The 16,355-nt window shown below is 50.4% G+C and overlaps 3 protein-coding genes across 13 annotated transcripts; 2 read left to right on the top strand and 1 right to left on the bottom strand.

The window, feature by feature from the left end:
• Nucleotides 1–28: 28 nt before the first annotated feature.
• On the bottom strand, nucleotides 29–15,762 carry gpatch2 (G patch domain containing 2). 10 transcript variants are annotated; one of them, XM_088362203.1, is made up of 17 exons: nucleotides 15,550–15,762; nucleotides 14,809–15,484; nucleotides 13,547–13,668; nucleotides 10,380–10,574; nucleotides 9,553–9,665; nucleotides 8,925–9,473; nucleotides 7,866–8,115; nucleotides 6,837–7,054; nucleotides 2,689–2,932; nucleotides 2,053–2,606; nucleotides 1,846–1,910; nucleotides 1,573–1,764; nucleotides 1,403–1,502; nucleotides 1,290–1,329; nucleotides 1,074–1,138; nucleotides 918–1,006; nucleotides 29–845 (listed from the first exon to the last, which is right to left on the bottom strand). In XM_088362203.1, the coding sequence occupies exons 9-17, from the start codon at nucleotides 2,914–2,916 to the stop codon at nucleotides 676–678; spliced, it is 1,503 nt and encodes a 500-aa protein (XP_088218329.1). In that variant the 5' UTR covers nucleotides 2,917–2,932; nucleotides 6,837–7,054; nucleotides 7,866–8,115; nucleotides 8,925–9,473; nucleotides 9,553–9,665; nucleotides 10,380–10,574; nucleotides 13,547–13,668; nucleotides 14,809–15,484; nucleotides 15,550–15,762; the 3' UTR covers nucleotides 29–675. The 10 variants fall into 10 exon arrangements, with proteins under 10 accessions (XP_088218329.1, XP_088218331.1, XP_088218333.1 ...); XM_088362205.1 differs by lacking the exons at nucleotides 10,380–10,574; nucleotides 13,547–13,668; nucleotides 14,809–15,484; nucleotides 15,550–15,762 and having other exon boundaries at nucleotides 8,925–9,033; nucleotides 9,109–9,473; nucleotides 9,553–9,923; XM_088362207.1 differs by lacking the exons at nucleotides 10,380–10,574; nucleotides 13,547–13,668; nucleotides 14,809–15,484; nucleotides 15,550–15,762 and having other exon boundaries at nucleotides 7,866–8,048; nucleotides 8,925–9,033; nucleotides 9,109–9,473; nucleotides 9,553–9,923.
• LOC148381476 (phosphatidate phosphatase LPIN1-like) lies at nucleotides 3,755–12,112 on the top strand. 2 transcript variants are annotated; one of them, XM_088362196.1, is made up of 19 exons: nucleotides 3,755–3,876; nucleotides 4,300–4,662; nucleotides 6,872–7,075; nucleotides 7,138–7,233; nucleotides 7,848–8,140; nucleotides 8,345–8,431; nucleotides 8,618–8,741; nucleotides 8,810–8,999; nucleotides 9,071–9,164; nucleotides 9,230–9,496; nucleotides 9,605–9,674; nucleotides 9,986–10,069; nucleotides 10,192–10,392; nucleotides 10,474–10,622; nucleotides 10,695–10,781; nucleotides 10,857–11,009; nucleotides 11,084–11,198; nucleotides 11,272–11,375; nucleotides 11,445–12,112. In XM_088362196.1, the coding sequence occupies exons 2-19, from the start codon at nucleotides 4,588–4,590 to the stop codon at nucleotides 11,632–11,634; spliced, it is 2,583 nt and encodes an 860-aa protein (XP_088218322.1). In that variant the 5' UTR covers nucleotides 3,755–3,876; nucleotides 4,300–4,587; the 3' UTR covers nucleotides 11,635–12,112. The 2 variants fall into 2 exon arrangements, with proteins under 2 accessions (XP_088218322.1, XP_088218321.1); XM_088362195.1 differs by lacking the exons at nucleotides 3,755–3,876; nucleotides 4,300–4,662 and adding an exon at nucleotides 5,909–6,099.
• On the top strand, nucleotides 12,273–16,348 carry LOC148381474 (dihydroxyacetone phosphate acyltransferase-like). Its single transcript, XM_088362198.1, has 16 exons — nucleotides 12,273–12,468; nucleotides 12,805–13,011; nucleotides 13,074–13,250; nucleotides 13,328–13,457; nucleotides 13,571–13,698; nucleotides 13,759–13,834; nucleotides 13,905–14,056; nucleotides 14,125–14,243; nucleotides 14,325–14,554; nucleotides 14,827–15,078; nucleotides 15,144–15,223; nucleotides 15,280–15,426; nucleotides 15,489–15,588; nucleotides 15,649–15,742; nucleotides 15,838–15,896; nucleotides 16,006–16,348. The coding sequence occupies exons 1-16, from the start codon at nucleotides 12,457–12,459 to the stop codon at nucleotides 16,056–16,058; spliced, it is 2,016 nt and encodes a 671-aa protein (XP_088218324.1). The 5' UTR covers nucleotides 12,273–12,456; the 3' UTR covers nucleotides 16,059–16,348.
• The last annotated feature ends 7 nt before the right edge of the window (nucleotides 16,349–16,355 follow it).

Raw genomic sequence — 16,355 nt, 5'->3', positions numbered from 1 at the left:
AACAATTATCCAATAATTATTTTTCACGTTGGTGTCACGTCATTTTATTGGACGCGTGTCTCCTGGACAAATGAACATCTTCAGGATCATAATACAGTCTGGAGGGACTCGCAATCAAGACAAAGACGAAAAGCCAAAACAAAATAAAACATGAATACAATTCGTACATCTTCTCGTGATTTCACTTGGAATCTCGTACACATCCTCATTTAAAACTTGGATTAAAATCAGCTTTTTCTTGAACTTTACACTAAGCCAATTTCCAAACGTATACACTGGAACAGTAAAATGATTGAAACGTCAACAAGTATTAAAACCAAACAACAACAAACAAAACCAACATTTTGAATTTATGCCAAAGGGATGCGCATACTTCACATTCATGAGCAAAACAATCTTCCCCTGCCGAAGATGAAGACTTGACAGCATGACACGCATCCATCCGTACGGTTTGGAGTTCGCTTCATGACATACCTGGAAATCTCCGACAGGTCACTGACCTGCGCGATCCAAGTTGATCAGTGGCTCACTTTTCTGGCGCCTTCTTTGAAAGGTCATAAAATGTCCTCCGAGGTGGAATTCAGTCTCGGCTTCGAGTCTTTTGCGTCTCCCCAATATGGGAAATCCGTCTCCTTCTTTGCCCCGCGGCTTTGAGGTGGGCCGACGGCTCGCCGGTCAGTTGAAGCCCAAGCCCGTGCCTTTGGGTCTCTGCAGGGCCCGGACGGGCTCGGTGATGCCCCGCCCGTCGGGGCCCAGGCCCACGCCGGGGATCCATCCCATGCTCTGCAACATGCGGTTGCCCAGGTTGCTGTCGGGAATGGGCGGCGCGTTTTCGCCCACCGCCGCTGAAACAAAAGCCGAGGGGAGACGTTAGAAAACAGCGGCCGCCAATGAAATGGAAAATCAGAGGTGAGTACCTGAGGGCACGGTGGAACCGAGGGGGGCCGCCTTCCGCCTGCGCTTGACATCCCCCATGCACAGCGAGCCCAGGTGCCCGCTCGTCTGCCTGGCGAAGCCAACGCGAGCGTTCAGCAAAAGCAGACGGACCAGCGGACCGGCTAAGACGTCCTCACCTGTTGGCCGTTTTGACCGAGCAGCTCCTGCGATGGCCTCGCTCCGTCCGAGGGTCCCAGTGTAACTGAAGCGGTGGGAGGACAAGCTTAAGCAATGTCAAACGACTCTTTTTTTTTCTTCTTTTTTTTCCCATGCAGGATTAATTCATGGAACAAAGGCGGCAAAAGCAAACCTGAGTACAAAGGAGAGTGAAGTGGAGCGCCCTCAAGACTCACCTGTGCGTGTTCCCTCCTGGGGCTGGAGCTGAACCACGGCCTGTTGAGGGCCACACGTTAGCCCACGTGACATTACAAATCAATCCCGCGTTTGGAAAAGGACAGTGACTCACTCGTGAGCGTCGCTAAAGTCCTGAGCGCTTTCGCCTTGCAGAACGTCGCCGCAGGGCCTCGGGTGCCCGTGATGGAGTCGGCTGAGCCGGGCCTGGAACCCTGATGATGATACAGCACTGAGTCCAACAATGTTGACCCTGCCCAAAAAAAAAAAAAAAAAAGCCGTTACCTGTCCTGGCCTCGGAGGTCATGATGGGGAAGGAGCCCGCGAGGATGTTGTTGAAGACGGGGTCGTTCAAGTCCAGCTCCTCCGAGCAGCCGTCCCGCTCCCACCAGGGGATGACGCCAGCCACCCCGCACGCGCCGCCGCTGCCCGAGCTGGCTTCACCCTCGCAGAACCAGTCGCTCTGCTCGTCGTCACCTGGCGGCCGACAGAACGCGTTATTTTGTGGATGCTAATGTAGCGGAAAGCCACAATGTGTACTTGCAACACAAAGCCTACCTTGGCGGCCTTCATCGTTGGTGTAGAGGCCGCCATCGCTGCTGTTGCTCACGCTGCTGGTTTCACTAAAGCACGGGAGGAGGACATAACACCGATGAAAGGACAATTGCATTTCAATCATTTGATTTCTGTCTTTCTATATTTTGCGCATGGTGTGAGATGGTCATCCTGGCCCGGACTGCAAGAGACTAAAGTCCAAACACTAACCACCTGTCGCTCATCTCCTCATCGGAGCCCTTGTGCTCATCCAGCTCCATCTTGTCCTTGGATCCTTCCAGCACACACGAGACGGGCTCCTCGCTTTCCACCACCACCCCTTCGTCGGCAGCCTCCGCCCCCGGCCTGTGAGGGGCCAGCTTCCTCTTCTTCATCCGGTTCTTCCCTCCCGCTGCCAGCAGCGAGCCGCTCCCGCAGATCTCCATGGCCGCCCGGCCTTCGCCGGGGCTCAGCCGGCGGGGTCCGGCGCCCGTCACGCGAGCCTTGGGAATGGACGGAGGGGCCGGCATCACGGCGGAGGGGGGCTCCGGCTCGCCGGGGGGGTCCACGGCCATGCGCTTGACCTTGCGCCGCCGCCTGAGGCTGCGGGTTCCCTCGGCGGAGCCCAGGACGCCCAGATCGTCCGGCCACAGGGGCCGCTTGCTCCTGCCCGCGTCAGACATCTGCGGGGTGCGGCGTTTGGGGCCCAGCTGCTCGTCCGAGTCGCTGTTGTCGCGAGCGTGGTTATTGGCGCCGGACACGCCTCCTGTGCTGGCGCGGTAGTCCTGCCACAAAGAAACCCACAGCATGAGTGTTGGCTAATGTCAGCGTGTGCATTCATTTCATTTCCAGCAGTCAATGTCGCACCTTGTGTTCTTCGGCGCTGGACTCGGAGCCCTCGCTCAGGTGCGCCGTCTCCCAGGGCGGGTGCGGGTTGTCGGAGCGCCTTTTGCGGCCTCTGCGCTTCCTAGCCTGTCTCTTCAGCAGGCAGCCCACCGTCACAGCGTGGTCCCCGCCGTCGCCGAAGCCGCCGCGCGCCGCCTGCTCCGAGCTCTCCTCCAAGGCTGACACCAGATCATGGACCAGCTCGTCCATTGTCCGGCGAAAGTGCCTGACGGGAAGATGTAGTTAATGCAATAAGAAGGGTATGAGCAAGAGTTTGCAACAATAGAGTTACCCGGCAAGCTAACTAGACCAGTTACAAGCATCTGTGACAACAATCAATCAGCATCTCCACTAAATGAGGCTGTTACTTGCAGAAGATTAGTGCTGTCCCTACTCGAGGTTTAGACAACAAATAGCGGTCGAATTAGGCTATTGTCAAGAGGCCAGTCGCTGAAGGACCCAGAAAAAACTGTACCAATTAGGGAAGCCGACTGTCACAACAGCCATTTACGAAATTGATGAGATTAAATCTCAAAATCACAACAACGCTGCTATTTCTAGAGTTGGCTTCATAAATCCAGTTATCTTAAAAAAAAAGTCATTTACCCAAGAACTGTCACTAAGACCACAGTGTAACATACTTAGGAAAATAACTGTTTATAATGCTCCCTCTAGTTTTGTTTTTGCAGCTGTAAAAACTAGCTTAATTTATTATTAGCGTCAGATGCTAACAACACTTACGAGTTGCTCACTTACCTCTTGACAGTCATTCAGAAACGCAACTAAACTCTAAATCACTTACGTTCATTAGTTGTTGAGCTTTTTTTTTAATTTTTTACAAGAAGCAAAAGACACACGGCGAGGACGAAGCCACGATGCTAATGGGATAGCACGGCTAGCTGTAGCCGACTTTAGCCGGCTGCTGCTTTCAGCGTCAGACAACAATCTCTTTTCTTTTTTTCTTTTTCTTCCGTCCTCCCAATAAAATGACGACCTACCAGCCGTTCCCCGCTTTGCTGATGCTTTTTCGGTTAGCCGCGCGGAACATCAAAGCCACCGAATGCCGTGCACTTTTAACCAGAAATGACGAAAAAACATTTACATATCACAAGCACCATCCTGACACAAAAGCGAGTACAGGAGCAGAGACAACACTGAACGCAACCATAGGTAAGGGTCCTTCACGTACCCTGGGAAAGTCGGAATGTCTCAGAGAAATCGCTGATTTCCTCTAGAATTTTTTTTTGCACTCAAATACATTTTTCTATCGAATTGTTATTTGTTTTAGTGTAATATTAATCTGGAATCATGAATACGTTTAAACATTTATGGAAAGAATAAAATAAAAATAAAAAATAAAGAACTTGCACCCTCACATGTAATAACGCAGTTTAACCACTAGATGTAAGTGTTGCTCACCTTTGGAGAAAAAGCTGCCGGCAGGCCAGTCAAGCGCAACATACCAAAAGGTTAGAGGTTAAATCGTGGCTTGAGCGTAACAGTAATCACAACGGGCACCGCGGAAGTCTTGAATCTCAGGCCGGAGTAATCTGATCTCATTTTAGACGTCAATGACATTGCCGTCAACAACAGGTGTCCCCAAAAAGACGGAACAAGAGTCCAGCAAGGTCTCCAGGATCTCCAAAACAAACATTCCGAGAAGCTGTCCAAGCAAGTGCCCTCTTCCGAAATGCCAAAGAAGTCAGCGGGTCCGGTTTACTAAACGAGGGGGCCCGGTCTCAAGTTTCCTCGACTTGAAGGGCCCAGGTAAATTTAGTCAGTTGCACTTGCAGTTCTGGTGGTCAGACTCATTGAGGCCACTACAGAGTGAGGATCACTGGACAGGACTTAAATACATTTGTGGACACGTACTATGGAATCATGACATCGGCAGAGGAGGGCGAAGAGCTGGAAGAGTCAGTCGAACATGATGCCACTGACGGAACATGGAGCTGGGTAATAAGAGCATGTTGGAAGATGCCAATGCAGCCATATGACTTGACTCGTGTATGTATTAATTACATTCATTAACGAGCTGACAAGGGACGGATAACGTATATGTATTCCATTCATTCACGAGCTGCCGCTAAACTAACAAGTGTTCATCCACAAGGCGATTAGAAACTCATTTTGCATGACAGTTATGCAGTGTTTCCCTTTCTGGTGGCATTATGTTTATATAATATTGGTGTCACATCTGATGACGCTCAGGCCACAAGAGCCTGACCCAATCAGAGGCCTCCGAATCTGCCCAAGCAGTAAAAGAGATTTTTACATGCTACAGCGATACAGTTGAGTCAGCAGAAAGGGCGAGAACTCCAGCGACAGGGCCAATGTGCTCACGTGACAACTCATTTGAGGAAAGGAAATGCAGCGCCAGCAAAAAAATGGACATGAGTCAAGTTTTGGCTTGGGTTTTTGTAAACAGTGAATTTCCACAACATGAGGGTTTTGAATGAAGCCAGACTCAAGTCACATGACTCGACTCTGGCCATGCTTCTTGTTCCTTGAAACTGTGTCTAAGAAAAGCTGTCAGTCTCGTGTGTCCTCAGAGGACTTATGTATTACTAGGAATCCATTTTCACATGAAGGGAGGGACTAAGTAAAATAACACTTGAGTACACAGACCTCAAAATTCTACTGAAGCACAGTTCTTTACTTTATGACATATTTGCATGGCATGTTTATGCTCAAAGAAGGAGGGGGTATGGATGGGAAGGCGAGGCGGGGCATTTCACACTAAAAACCGCAAACAAGAAATGTGGCTTCTCGCTGCCTTGTGATTGGCCAAGAGGATCGCCTCAGCATCAGACCGTTGATATGACGTCATCTCGTCGGCCGCCTCAGCCACAGTTATTTTTGTCCACATTTGGTTCAAATGTTCTATTTCCAACGCTACTAAAAGTAATAAAATATAATTAATTCAATTCCTTTTCATTATTCTTTTGCTTTTAACTTTTATTTACCCCCGCTCATGCAAGTCACAGCCTTTCCACTAGCTCTATGCGTGCTTAGTTTTTAAAAGTTTTGTGCATTAAGTGAATTCCCTTTGTGAACTAATCAAGTATCTACCTGCAAATCGATCAACGTATCAAACTATCGCTTTAGAAAATGATCTGTCACCGCGGTTGCACTTTCACCGGTGAGTTTAACAACGCAAAAACTCAACGCTGATTGGCCGGTGGGCGGGGCCTTGCGCACAGCACGCGACACCGAGACCGAGCGATGCGTCAGCTGTTCGGAGGAATGACTGCCCCATTTATACATCTACGGTTCGACATCGCTCACGTTTTGTCTCGCTTTACATTAGATAATGAATTGCGTTGGAAGGCAAGTGGCTACTTTCTAATGCTGCGCTGAGGAACTGCTTCGTTTTCTCAACGGACTCAGAAGGTAAAGAGATACTAGTTTGCATTTTCATCTAATTGTAGTCACATAAGTCTGACATATGAGGCAAAAGTGTCCACTAGTTCACATCTGCGCACAATAGCGCAGAACATTAGATCTTAACCTAGTCCAGTCTTAATGTCACTATCGTAGCAGAAGACCGTCAGCTTTCAAGTGATGCACAGTTTTGCTTAGTAAGATGTCATTTGTCCTACTAGTGAGGACAGAGCGTGTACTAGTACATGCATGTATGTGTGTGTGTGCATAGGACAGTTGTGAGCACACTAGTATGAGTGTGTCTATTAGTGCAGAGTAGTAGACCAAAAGTAGACCTGGGGGTCGTTCATGGCCATCAGCCATTTGATGGACATGTTGCAACATTTCCGCTTCTCAGACATTCCCATTTTGGGCCTCAACAGAAAGTGGAGGAGATGTGAAGGGGGGGCTGCTGGCGTTATTTCCTTTTATTCACTTCTAACGTCTGGCACTCTCAGAAAAAGATCTGAAAGGCTTGGAGGTTTTAAAAATAGCCACCGTCTGGAGATGAACTATTTTCAATTTACAGCAAACATTGGGGCGTGTTGACACTGACATGTTGTCAACTCAGCTGGTCAAGACAAGCCGAGCAACTGAGTCAGGCTCTTCTTGCGCGACACCATTCAAAAATGCGTTTGCCACTATTCAACATCCTCTTCCCATTTCCGATAATACATGACACAGTTCGCTTTTTAAACCACACTTGCCTTTTTGAACAGTCTCACCCGCTTGTCTCCACCAGACTCGTCAGACCATGAACTACGTGGGCCAGTTGGCGGGTCAGGTCTTCGTGCAGGTCAAGGAGCTGTACCGAGGCCTGAACCCGGCCACGCTGTCGGGCTGCATCGACGTCATCGTGGTGCGGCGCCCTGACGGCTCGCTGCACTGCTCGCCCTTCCACGTCCGCTTCGGCAAGATGGGCGTCCTGCGTTCGCGAGAGAAAGTGGTCAGCAAACATAAGCAAAAATATGAAAAAAACAAAGCAAAATATATGAATATATTTTACAGGTGGACATCGAGATTAACGGAGAGCCGGTGGATCTACATATGAAGCTCGGAGACAACGGAGAGGCCTTCTTTGTCCAGGAAATGGAAAACAATCAGGTAGATAAGATCAGCACAAAAAGAGGATTGAAAGCAAAACTGATTTGAAATGTAAACACGCACGCCTGGACGCGCCATGCCAAATATTTTACACGCTTTGTGGAATATAGGTCAGGCTATGTGTGCACACTTGGCCCGGCCGCCGGGATTTTTTTTCCTTTTATAGCTGGAAAGCGATCCTTCATTTCCCAGAAAGCATTCAAGCTATATTCAAGGAACGCTTGGGCCATAAATTTTGAAAAGAAGCGAAGGCGGTATTTTCTTTTTTTTTTCCAGCCAGACGAGTGTCAGATTTCCAGAACAGGAAAAGAGTTGGTTTTTTTTTTTCCCCCAACCACTCTGAGTTGTTTATATACGAAACGTGCCGACTACTACGCAGAGCACGAAATGGTATTCCTTCGTCCTGACTTACTCTTTTGGAGCTACAGTAGAAGCTCCTGGAAAGTGTTCTACTTTCCTGGAGCCAAGTGTAATCAAACCGTTTTTTTTTCTGGCTGCTTTTTATAGTTCAGCTTATACTTGGAAACACCAGGAAAAGAAGCGACATGTTTTCTAATCACTCCAAAGGCCAGATATACTCATTGTGTTTTGCTTATCAACGGTAATGTCAACAGGAAGTGGTTCCCGCCTACCTGGCCACCTCCCCCATCCCGTCAGACGGGCTGGTTCTGATGAGCTCCTCGCTGATGGGGAAGAGCCCGGGGACTCCCGTGCAGACCTTGGGCTCCGTGGGGAGCAGCGGAGAGACGGGCACGGCGGCCACCATGATGATGAAGAAGCGAAGGAAGAGGAGGAGGAAAGCTCGGACGGACAGCCTGAAGAAGGAGGAGAGTGGCGATGACTACTCAGAGGACGAGGACATGTTCACCATGGACATCAGCTCTGATGAGGAAATGGAGAGTAACAGGTAAGCGAGAAGAAAGTCAAACCCGTTTGCAGAAACAACGCTGCATCATGTAGGTCACACGTCATTGGATATGTGCAAGATCGGGTTCGGATCTAAACATGGATGAGACCGGAGAGCGTATAACTTGACCTACTTTTTTATAGAGGGCTGAGATGACCCCAAATAATCCAATTTATTTTGACTGAATGAGACGTTGCGTTTCAGGCCTCCTCCCCGAGAAGCGGCAGCGGCTCTTTCAAAACAAACGTCCGTCTACGCTCACTCGGACGGCGACTGGAGCCCCCTCCAGAGGTGCCTTCGTCGCTCACCATTCAAAACCTAAATATGATTATTTTGTTATATTTTATTATTTATTCATAGTATTTATTTATATTATTTTTTACATTATTTTTTTAAATATTTGTATTTATATTTGATCATTTATATTTATTATCATTATTATTTATTGTTATTTTCTTCTACCAATCTTTTTCCCAGCCCCGGGAACTCCCGTCCCGCCTCCCCCAAAAGCGACTCTGAGATCATGAGGAAGCCGTCCGACGCGGCCAATCAGGATTCGGCCATGCATTGGGCGTGGGGGGAGCTGCCGCAGGCCGCCACCGTAAGCTGCATTTTTACTTTTGTCCTTCAGCGGCCTTCCCAACGTAACGTGGCCCCTTGACCTCCCAGCCATCCTTCCTCCCGACGAAAGCCGAGCCGCCGCCGCTCGCTCCCGTGCCCATCCCGCTATCGAAGACCGCTCACTTCTGTGCGATTCGAACCGTCGGAGCATCGACGGACTCACCCTCGGCAGACGGCGCCGCGGAGGACGCGACGGGCCAGCCGGCGGGAAAGAATGACTCCCCATCCAAGAAAAAAGGTTCGGTTTGATCCAAAAAGCATCCGGCTATTGCCTGAAAGGGGCTCAGAATCTTGCGGGCGTTTCTGTAGACAGACGGAGCCGTCACCTGGGCGCCGACGGAGTTTACCTGGATGACCTCACGCAGCTGGAGCCTGAAGTGGCCGCCTTGTATTTCCCAAAGAGGTACAGCGAGGGGCTCGCTCGGACCCGATTCATCAAACACGCCATCATCTGCCGTCTCGCCACAGCGGCGCGGCGCCGAGGAGCGGCGAGGAGCCGGGTGTTCGCAGCCACTCCCCGCAGTCGCTGAGCTCCGGGGGCGACAGCGGCGTGGACGGCTACGGCGACCCGATGGGCGACCTGCCCTCCATCGCCATCTCGCTGTGCGGCGGCCTCAACGACAACAAGGAGATCGGCTCGGAACAGTTCCACGCCAAGCTCATCTCGTACCAGCAGTTTGTTCAGAACCCGTCCGTCATCGACGACCCCAACCTGGTGGTGAAAATCGACTCCAAGTAAGGAAACAGAAAAGTGCTTTTGTATTGGATGGCGAGAAGCTCCGCGGGCGTACCTAATGAAGTGTCCAACGAGCGTCCACTCAACTAAATGGACTGCGCTTTCAGATACTATAATTGGAGCAGCGCTGCTCCCATCATGCTGGCGATGCAGGCCTTCCACAAGCCGCTGCCAAAGGTTGGACATCACACACACACACACACGTTCTCTCAGGTTCTCTTACGTCAACTCTTCATCGTGTCCCTCCTCCTTGTTCATTTCCATCCCGCTTTCATCCATTAGCCGAAATACATGTCTATTATTTACTCCTCCCTGCAATCGCTTCTGTGCCGTGCGGCTGATCTGTTGGGCTTCAGCTTTGTAACTTCATCATCACGCCTGCATGATGATTTGTTTTTTTTGATGGTCTGCTTCTGTTTTCTTAAGTTGATTTTGCTTTTGTTTTTTTTTCCCTCCCTGTGTTTTGTGTTTCCCATGATCCGCTCCAGGCTGCCGTGGAAAACATCATGAAGGAGAAAATGCCCAAGAAAGGAGGGAGGTGGTGGTTCTGGAGAGGCCGCAACAGCAAATCGGTACAATTGAAGTGTCCACACTAAAAAAAATTTATGTCCTTTTTTTTTGCCCACTAGAGGGCAGTCATGAAGACACCCACGACGACTTAAAGTCCTTTTTCAAAGCGTCTCCCTATTGCTAGGACTCCATCTCGGAACGGGGCGCCAGCGGCTCGGATCAACTCGGGCCGTCGGCCACGGGCCGGCATAAAGAGGAGTCATCGTCCAGCGACGAAGACCACCGGGTGGCCAGGCAGAGCTCGGCCGACATCCAGTCGGAGGCCGGGACGGTCGCGGGAACCGTGTCGTACAAGAAGACGCTCAGACTCACCTCTGAGCAGCTGGTGAGGAGTTTTGACTTGGCTCTCCTGCTCCATGGTATTTTCTGAAGCCATCTTTGGTCTCTCCACGTTTGCCCATGGCAGATGTCGCTGCAGCTGCGTGACGGGGCCAACGAGGCGGTGTTCAGCGTCACCACTCAATACCAGGGCACGTGTCGCTGCCAGGGAACCATCTACCTCTGGAACTGGGATGACAAGATCATCATTTCAGACATAGACGGGACCATCACGAGGTGTGTGCGTCATCCGTCACATTTTCATCCTCAATGGCCATTCTGAGGCCCCGATCCATGTTTGGGTTGCAGGTCGGACACGCTGGGCCACATCCTACCCACCTTGGGGAAGGACTGGACTCACCAGGGCATCGCGCAGCTCTACCATAAAGTCAGCCAGTAAGCAAATCTCGCCAACGCTCGGCTCGGTTTCTGTGGTAGCGGCGCTCAAACCGTTGTCCCGCCTCACATCAGGAACGGCTACAAGATCCTGTACTGCTCGGCCCGAGCTATCGGCATGGCCGACATGACGCGGGGCTACCTGCACTGGGTCAATGAGAGGGGCACCATGCTGCCCGTGGGGCCCGTCTTGCTCAGCCCCAGCAGCCTCTTCTCAGCTCTGCACAGGTGAGTGACGTAATGGTGCACTAGTGCTAGCAAGAAACGCTCTAACAGGTTTCCATATTTCCCCGCCTAACCAGGGAAGTGATCGAGAAGAAGCCGGAGAAGTTCAAGGTGGAATGTCTGACCGATATCAGGAACCTCTTTCACCCCAACACGCAACCTTTCTACGCAGCCTTCGGCAACCGGCCGACGGTAAACATACACAAACAAAGGATCCAAGACGGCCGCCATCTTGCTAACCTTTGGTCTCCATTTGGATCGTCAGGACGTGTTTTCCTACAAAGAAGTCGGGGTGCCGCTGAAGCGGATTTTCACGGTGAACCCCAAAGGGGAGCTGGTGCAGGAACACGCCAAGACCAACATCTCGTCGTGAGTCCACGTCACGCGAGCCAAATGGTGACTATTTTGGAACGTGAGCCTAACTTGACCGTGTTGCAGGTACGTCCGTCTGGGGGAGGTGGTGGACCACGTGTTCCCCCTCAAGGCCCGAGCCTCGTCCTCGGACTTCCCCTGCTCGGACACCTACAGCCACTTCACCTACTGGAGGGAGCAGCTTCCCCAGGTGGCCCGCCAGGGAACCACACCCCCTCGGACGCCCGTCCCCGCCCCGGCAGCCGACTCCTTTTAGCGGCGTGATGCAGTCAAATGCACTTTGTGACTGAATCATTTATTCAGGGCAGCTTATTGATTTGGAGGGAGCCTTTATATTTTTAGTAGAGGAGCTCAACTTGGTGCCAAATATATATACCTTTATTTTCTTACACGCATGACGAGTTAGTCCATCCAAATGCAATTTACTGCACAAATTTCCTTTTGTTATTTTGGTTTTGATGCATTTCTTTGTCACCTGATGCGTAAAAAAAATCATCTGTCTATAACTGCAATCAAAAGTCATGTGGAAAAAAGTTAGAAAGGGAATTCGACAGCATTTCTTAGGCTGGGATGCGTCGCGACAAACCAAATGTTACTCTGACAATCGTGATGTATCGCTTTTGATGGTGCTTGAAAATACGTCCTATTCTTTCTATGAAAGAGCTGGAATTTTGTGTGATATCCTCTGTGTAGACCACATTCACTGTTAAGGTCAAATAAATGGTCTTGTAGAATTTGTTTTTGTCATGAGTGGGGAAAATATCAAAGATGTCAAGTGGGATACAAGTAGGCCGTTATAACAGCATTCAGTATAGAGAATGAATGGATGGCTGTATTATACTGCCCTCTAGTGGCCAAGGTGTGCGCAACAGAAGGAGCGGGGGGCGCAAAGTTCAAATCAAAACCGAAAGTAAAAAGATATAGGATACTCTCACAAAGCGGAAGGTCCACATTTTTCACCATTTTCGTTTGCCCCTTAAATTTTATGAATTTTTGGTCGACTTGCGCGTCATAATACCCCGCAGGGAGCATTCGGTAGAGCTCGGTTCGGCAAGACTCGTCAGACGCCCACCGAGAGATGAAAAAAACGGTAAGGAGAAGTTGGTCGGTCGAGTCTTTTTTTTCCTCCTAATCATCTCCATATATTTGAGATTGACGTGCAATTTACTCCGTGTGAGCCGTTGCACAAACATAGCGGCATTACGGTATTTGTCATTAATTGATTATATTTGTATTTTGTCTTACACAAAACGGAAAAATAAATGTTTCCCTTTCTTTTTCACTACTTTGTATTAACTTTACAAAATAATGATATCAGATTGTATTCTTTACTTTGGCTGGCTTTAGTAGGTCAGTGACCCACTAACCCGTTTGTGCCCAGTTATGAATTATTGCTGTCTAACAACCTCGTGTTGATTGTCAACAGTGGGAGTACGTGCGACTTGGCCTTCACGAGGAGGATGACGAGGAGGACATGGTGGACATATTAGAAGAAAGGAGGCAAAGCAGTGACTTAGGCCATGCCCTTAGAAGCTTTAGGCCCCGCCCTTACAGAAAGGCAGAGGCCTTTTCCGCCAGTCAACTCAATGCGGCCGTTCTGGACTCCGACCAAGTACGCCGCGTGATGGTCGAGGTGGGCTTGCACCCAAAAGCCACCTAAACGTAGCAGCATGACTGAAACCAACCTTTGCTCAGGTTGCCATGGAGACGGGGTCGCCACCAGAGGCGGTGAGAGCGCAAGCGGCGGCCATCTTGGAGGAGATGTCCCAAAAGCTGCAGATGGGTTTTGTGCGTCTGATGGGCTTCATGCTCAGCAAAGTCCTCAAGCGCATCTACTCCGCCGTCTTGGTCAACACGCGGGCGCTCAGCACGGTCGCTACATTTGACGCGCGCGGCAAATTCAGTTTGATTCGACGCGCTCTTTGACACATTTTGCACATATTTTGCAGCTTCGGCAACTTATGGAGGACACGCCCGTCGTCCTGCTGCCCAACCACAGGAGCTACACGGACTTTTTAGTCATCTCCTATATTATGTTTACTTACGACGTCCCGCTACCCGTCATCGCTTCTGGACTGGGTCAGTTTTTTCTTTCGGCTTAGGTGGGGCACTCTTGCATTTGCCCCTCAAGCAAAACAGCAATAGTGAAGATCCAAAGAATGACTCACCATTGCTGTTTCTTTTCCGTGAAGCTCTGGCTGGGATGACGTTGATGGGCGAGATGCTGCGTCGCTGCGGCGCTTTGTACATCAGGCGCGACATCGCCTCCAACAGGCTGTACTGTGAAGTGCTGTCGGAATATGTGAAGAGCCTGGTCAGGGTAGGTAGGACGCCTTTCTGCTCCAAGCAGGAAATGTCTACACATTTTTTTGTCCCGCAGACAGGATTCGCACCGGTGGAATTTTACATCGAAGGCTACCGGAGTCGCTCGCTCAAATCCTTGACGCCCAAGCAAGGTGAGTCATATCCACTCGATGATGTTTTGAAAAGAGTCCACATGGAAAAATTGGAAATGACTATGCGTAGGGATGCTGCAGATGGTTCTGGATCCCTACTTTGAAGGCCAGGTGGACGACGTCATCTTGGTTCCTATCAGTTTGAGCTACGACCGACTTTTAGAAGAATCCCTGCTGGCCCGCGAGCTGCTGGGCATTCCCAAACCCAAAGAGAGCACCCTGGTGCGTCACCACCTTCCACGGGTTCTCGATGCCGAGAACTTAACCTGTGTCTCGGTTTTGGTCCGCAGGGCCTGCTGAAGGCCGCCAAGGTCCTAGGCGAGGATTACGGCCGCATGCACGTCAACTTTGGCCGGCCCATGTCGGCCAGACAACTTTGTCAAGGCAAAATGGAGTCGCTCATGTTTGAGTGAGTCACATGATTGTTTGGGATTTTCACATAGCTATGAAATCAAACCTTGGGGATTTCGCCTTTGATTTGTTTCCGCAGAGATGTTCTCCAGGAGAAACGGGCTTTTTTGAAGCGGCTGGCTCATGTAATAGTTCGAATCCAAGAGCGAGGTTGCTTCCACAGCCCGTGGTCCCTCATGGCCTGCCTGCTGCTGCAACGGCCGCCATCGGTCTTGACCCAAACGGGCCTACCTTGGCGACACCTGGCCGAAAGGACGCTATGGTTGAAGAGGTTGGCGCTGAGCTTCGGGGCACGGCTCAACTGGCCCGGTGGGTTTGATGGGAAATCGCATCCCAGATCACCACTAGGTCACCGTGTTGTACAAAGTTCATGTTGGGGGGGGGGGGCACTTTGCAGCTTTGAGCAAGATCAGACAGATTAAAGCAATGCGAGTTGGCACGAGCGTTCACATTCACTTACGGGATGTGAGCTAAGATTAGCGCTGATCCCAAGAGGGACCCGCTCAAACATCTCATGGCCAGTAAACACACACCTTGGAAGAATGGAAGAATTGAAAGGTCACCTCTGGTCCGCTCTTTAGGACACACCCCAGACCTGGAAGTGATGTCATCGGCCGTGGATCTCCATTACCCATCGGTCCGCCTAGAGGCACAACGTGTCTTCCTGGTGGTGGAGGACGAGGAAGCGGCAGCGGGCGGGCGGCAAATCGGTGTGGCCAAGATGGCGGCGGCCATGTTGATGATGGCGTCCTACCGCAACCAGTCGCTGCACCTTTTCGTCCGGCCGGCCTTGCTGGCCGTGGCCTTGAGTCTTTCTCCGAGCGTCCGGAGGGGTAAGGAAGCTGAAACTGGTAACCGTGGCAACGGAGTGTAAACCAATGCCATCGTGTTGTCACAGATGAGGTCTTTGCCACCTTCTGCTTCCTCCGGGATGTCTTCACAAGTGAATTCATCTTCATTCCTGGCGAAGCCCATGAGGTAAACTGGATTACTTTTTGGACTTTTTGCTCGAATACAGCTTTGTCTCTTTTCAGGACTTTGAGGAGGCGTGCGGCCTCTTGAAGAAATGCGGCGGCCTCGACGCTACTGACTCCCAGGAAGTGTCGGCGTCGGAGGGAGGCGGTGCTGAGGTGTTGTCTTTCCTGCGGGGGCTTCTGAAACCTTTCGTGGACTCCTACCTGGTACATTTCACCTTCAGTTGAATTTTTGTGAAGTTCTTCTCAAGTTTGTGCTTGGTGCCTAGGTCATGTTGAGGTTCCTCAGTGAGCTGGATGCACACGTGATCACCGAGCAAGACTTCCTACCTGCTGTGAGGAGTTTGGCGACCAAGCTCATTCTCGCAGGTAAGGACCGCCGCCGTCGTTAACATCTCAGCCGTCTTCTTCTCGGGCCTCCGCCGGCAGGCGAGCTCCACACCTACGAGACGTTCTCGTCCGACATCCAGAAGAACGTCCTGGCGTCCCTCAGGAACTTGGCAGCTGTGACAAAGTTGAAGGCGTGAGTAATGAGATTAAAGTCATGAGGGAAAAACTGTTTGGCTGATAAGCTCATTTTGTCTGCGGCTTGCTTGACCGGTTTGGTTTCGTCTACAGGTCAGAGAAGGCGTATCGTGTAGATAAAGACGCCGTGAGACGGATTGAAGGCGTGCTCTGTAAGACAGCTGCTTGTTGTTTTGCATTACCCGAAAATATTTGAAGCAAGACGCCGTGTTGACCGGCGCTCGGCTTGGAATTACGCTAAAGTGTTTTTCTCGTCTCTAGCCGGCCAAATCCGTCCCCCGAAGATCCAGACTGAACCTGACGCAAGACTTTAGTCTCCACTGGAACGAGTCCAGCATCACACCACATTTGCACGCTCACCTCTACTTGACCTCTGTCCTCCTTCTTGTCTTTCTTCTTGCGCCGCGCTTTTCTTTTCAGTGTCGGCAAGCATCTGAAGACATCAGCAGTGTTACGATTTCTTTGAAACTTTTATATGAAGGAGTGTTGGAACTACACTGAAAGGAAATATCATGACAAGGTTACCAGACTGAAGACATGGAAAAAAACATGAAGACATTTGTTTTACATCAATTAAATCTTGTAACAATTTTTTCGACTAAAATATTTTT

This window comes from Syngnathus floridae, chromosome 19 (assembly GCF_059516105.1).
Source record: "Syngnathus floridae isolate MCC-2025c chromosome 19, RoL_Sflo_1.0, whole genome shotgun sequence".
NCBI classification, from domain to species: domain Eukaryota; kingdom Metazoa; phylum Chordata; class Actinopteri; order Syngnathiformes; family Syngnathidae; genus Syngnathus; species Syngnathus floridae.
Note: the sequence above shows the minus strand (reverse complement) of the source record. Positions and strands in the feature narration are given on the sequence as shown.

Excerpts from the sequence above, each read along its gene's own strand:
- gpatch2 (XM_088362200.1), bottom strand. The coding sequence starts at position 3,754 with ATGTTCCGCGCGGCTAACCGAAAAAGCATCAGCAAAGCGGGGAACGGC. Across the intron at positions 1,330-1,402 it reads GACTTTAGCGACGCTCACGA|GCCGTGGTTCAGCTCCAGCC; the intron begins GTGAGTCACTGT and ends GGCCCTCAACAG. Across the intron at positions 1,139-1,289 it reads CCAGGAGGGAACACGCACAG|TTACACTGGGACCCTCGGAC; the intron begins GTGAGTCTTGAG and ends CCACCGCTTCAG.
- LOC148381476 (XM_088362196.1), top strand. The coding sequence starts at position 4,588 with ATGACATCGGCAGAGGAGGGCGAAGAGCTGGAAGAGTCAGTCGAACAT. Across the intron at positions 7,076-7,137 it reads TGCGTTCGCGAGAGAAAGTG|GTGGACATCGAGATTAACGG; the intron begins GTCAGCAAACAT and ends TATATTTTACAG. Across the intron at positions 7,234-7,847 it reads AGGAAATGGAAAACAATCAG|GAAGTGGTTCCCGCCTACCT; the intron begins GTAGATAAGATC and ends TAATGTCAACAG.
- LOC148381474 (XM_088362198.1), top strand. Across the intron at positions 14,057-14,124 it reads AACCCAAAGAGAGCACCCTG|GGCCTGCTGAAGGCCGCCAA; the intron begins GTGCGTCACCAC and ends TTTGGTCCGCAG. Across the intron at positions 15,079-15,143 it reads TTCTCCGAGCGTCCGGAGGG|ATGAGGTCTTTGCCACCTTC; the intron begins GTAAGGAAGCTG and ends GTGTTGTCACAG.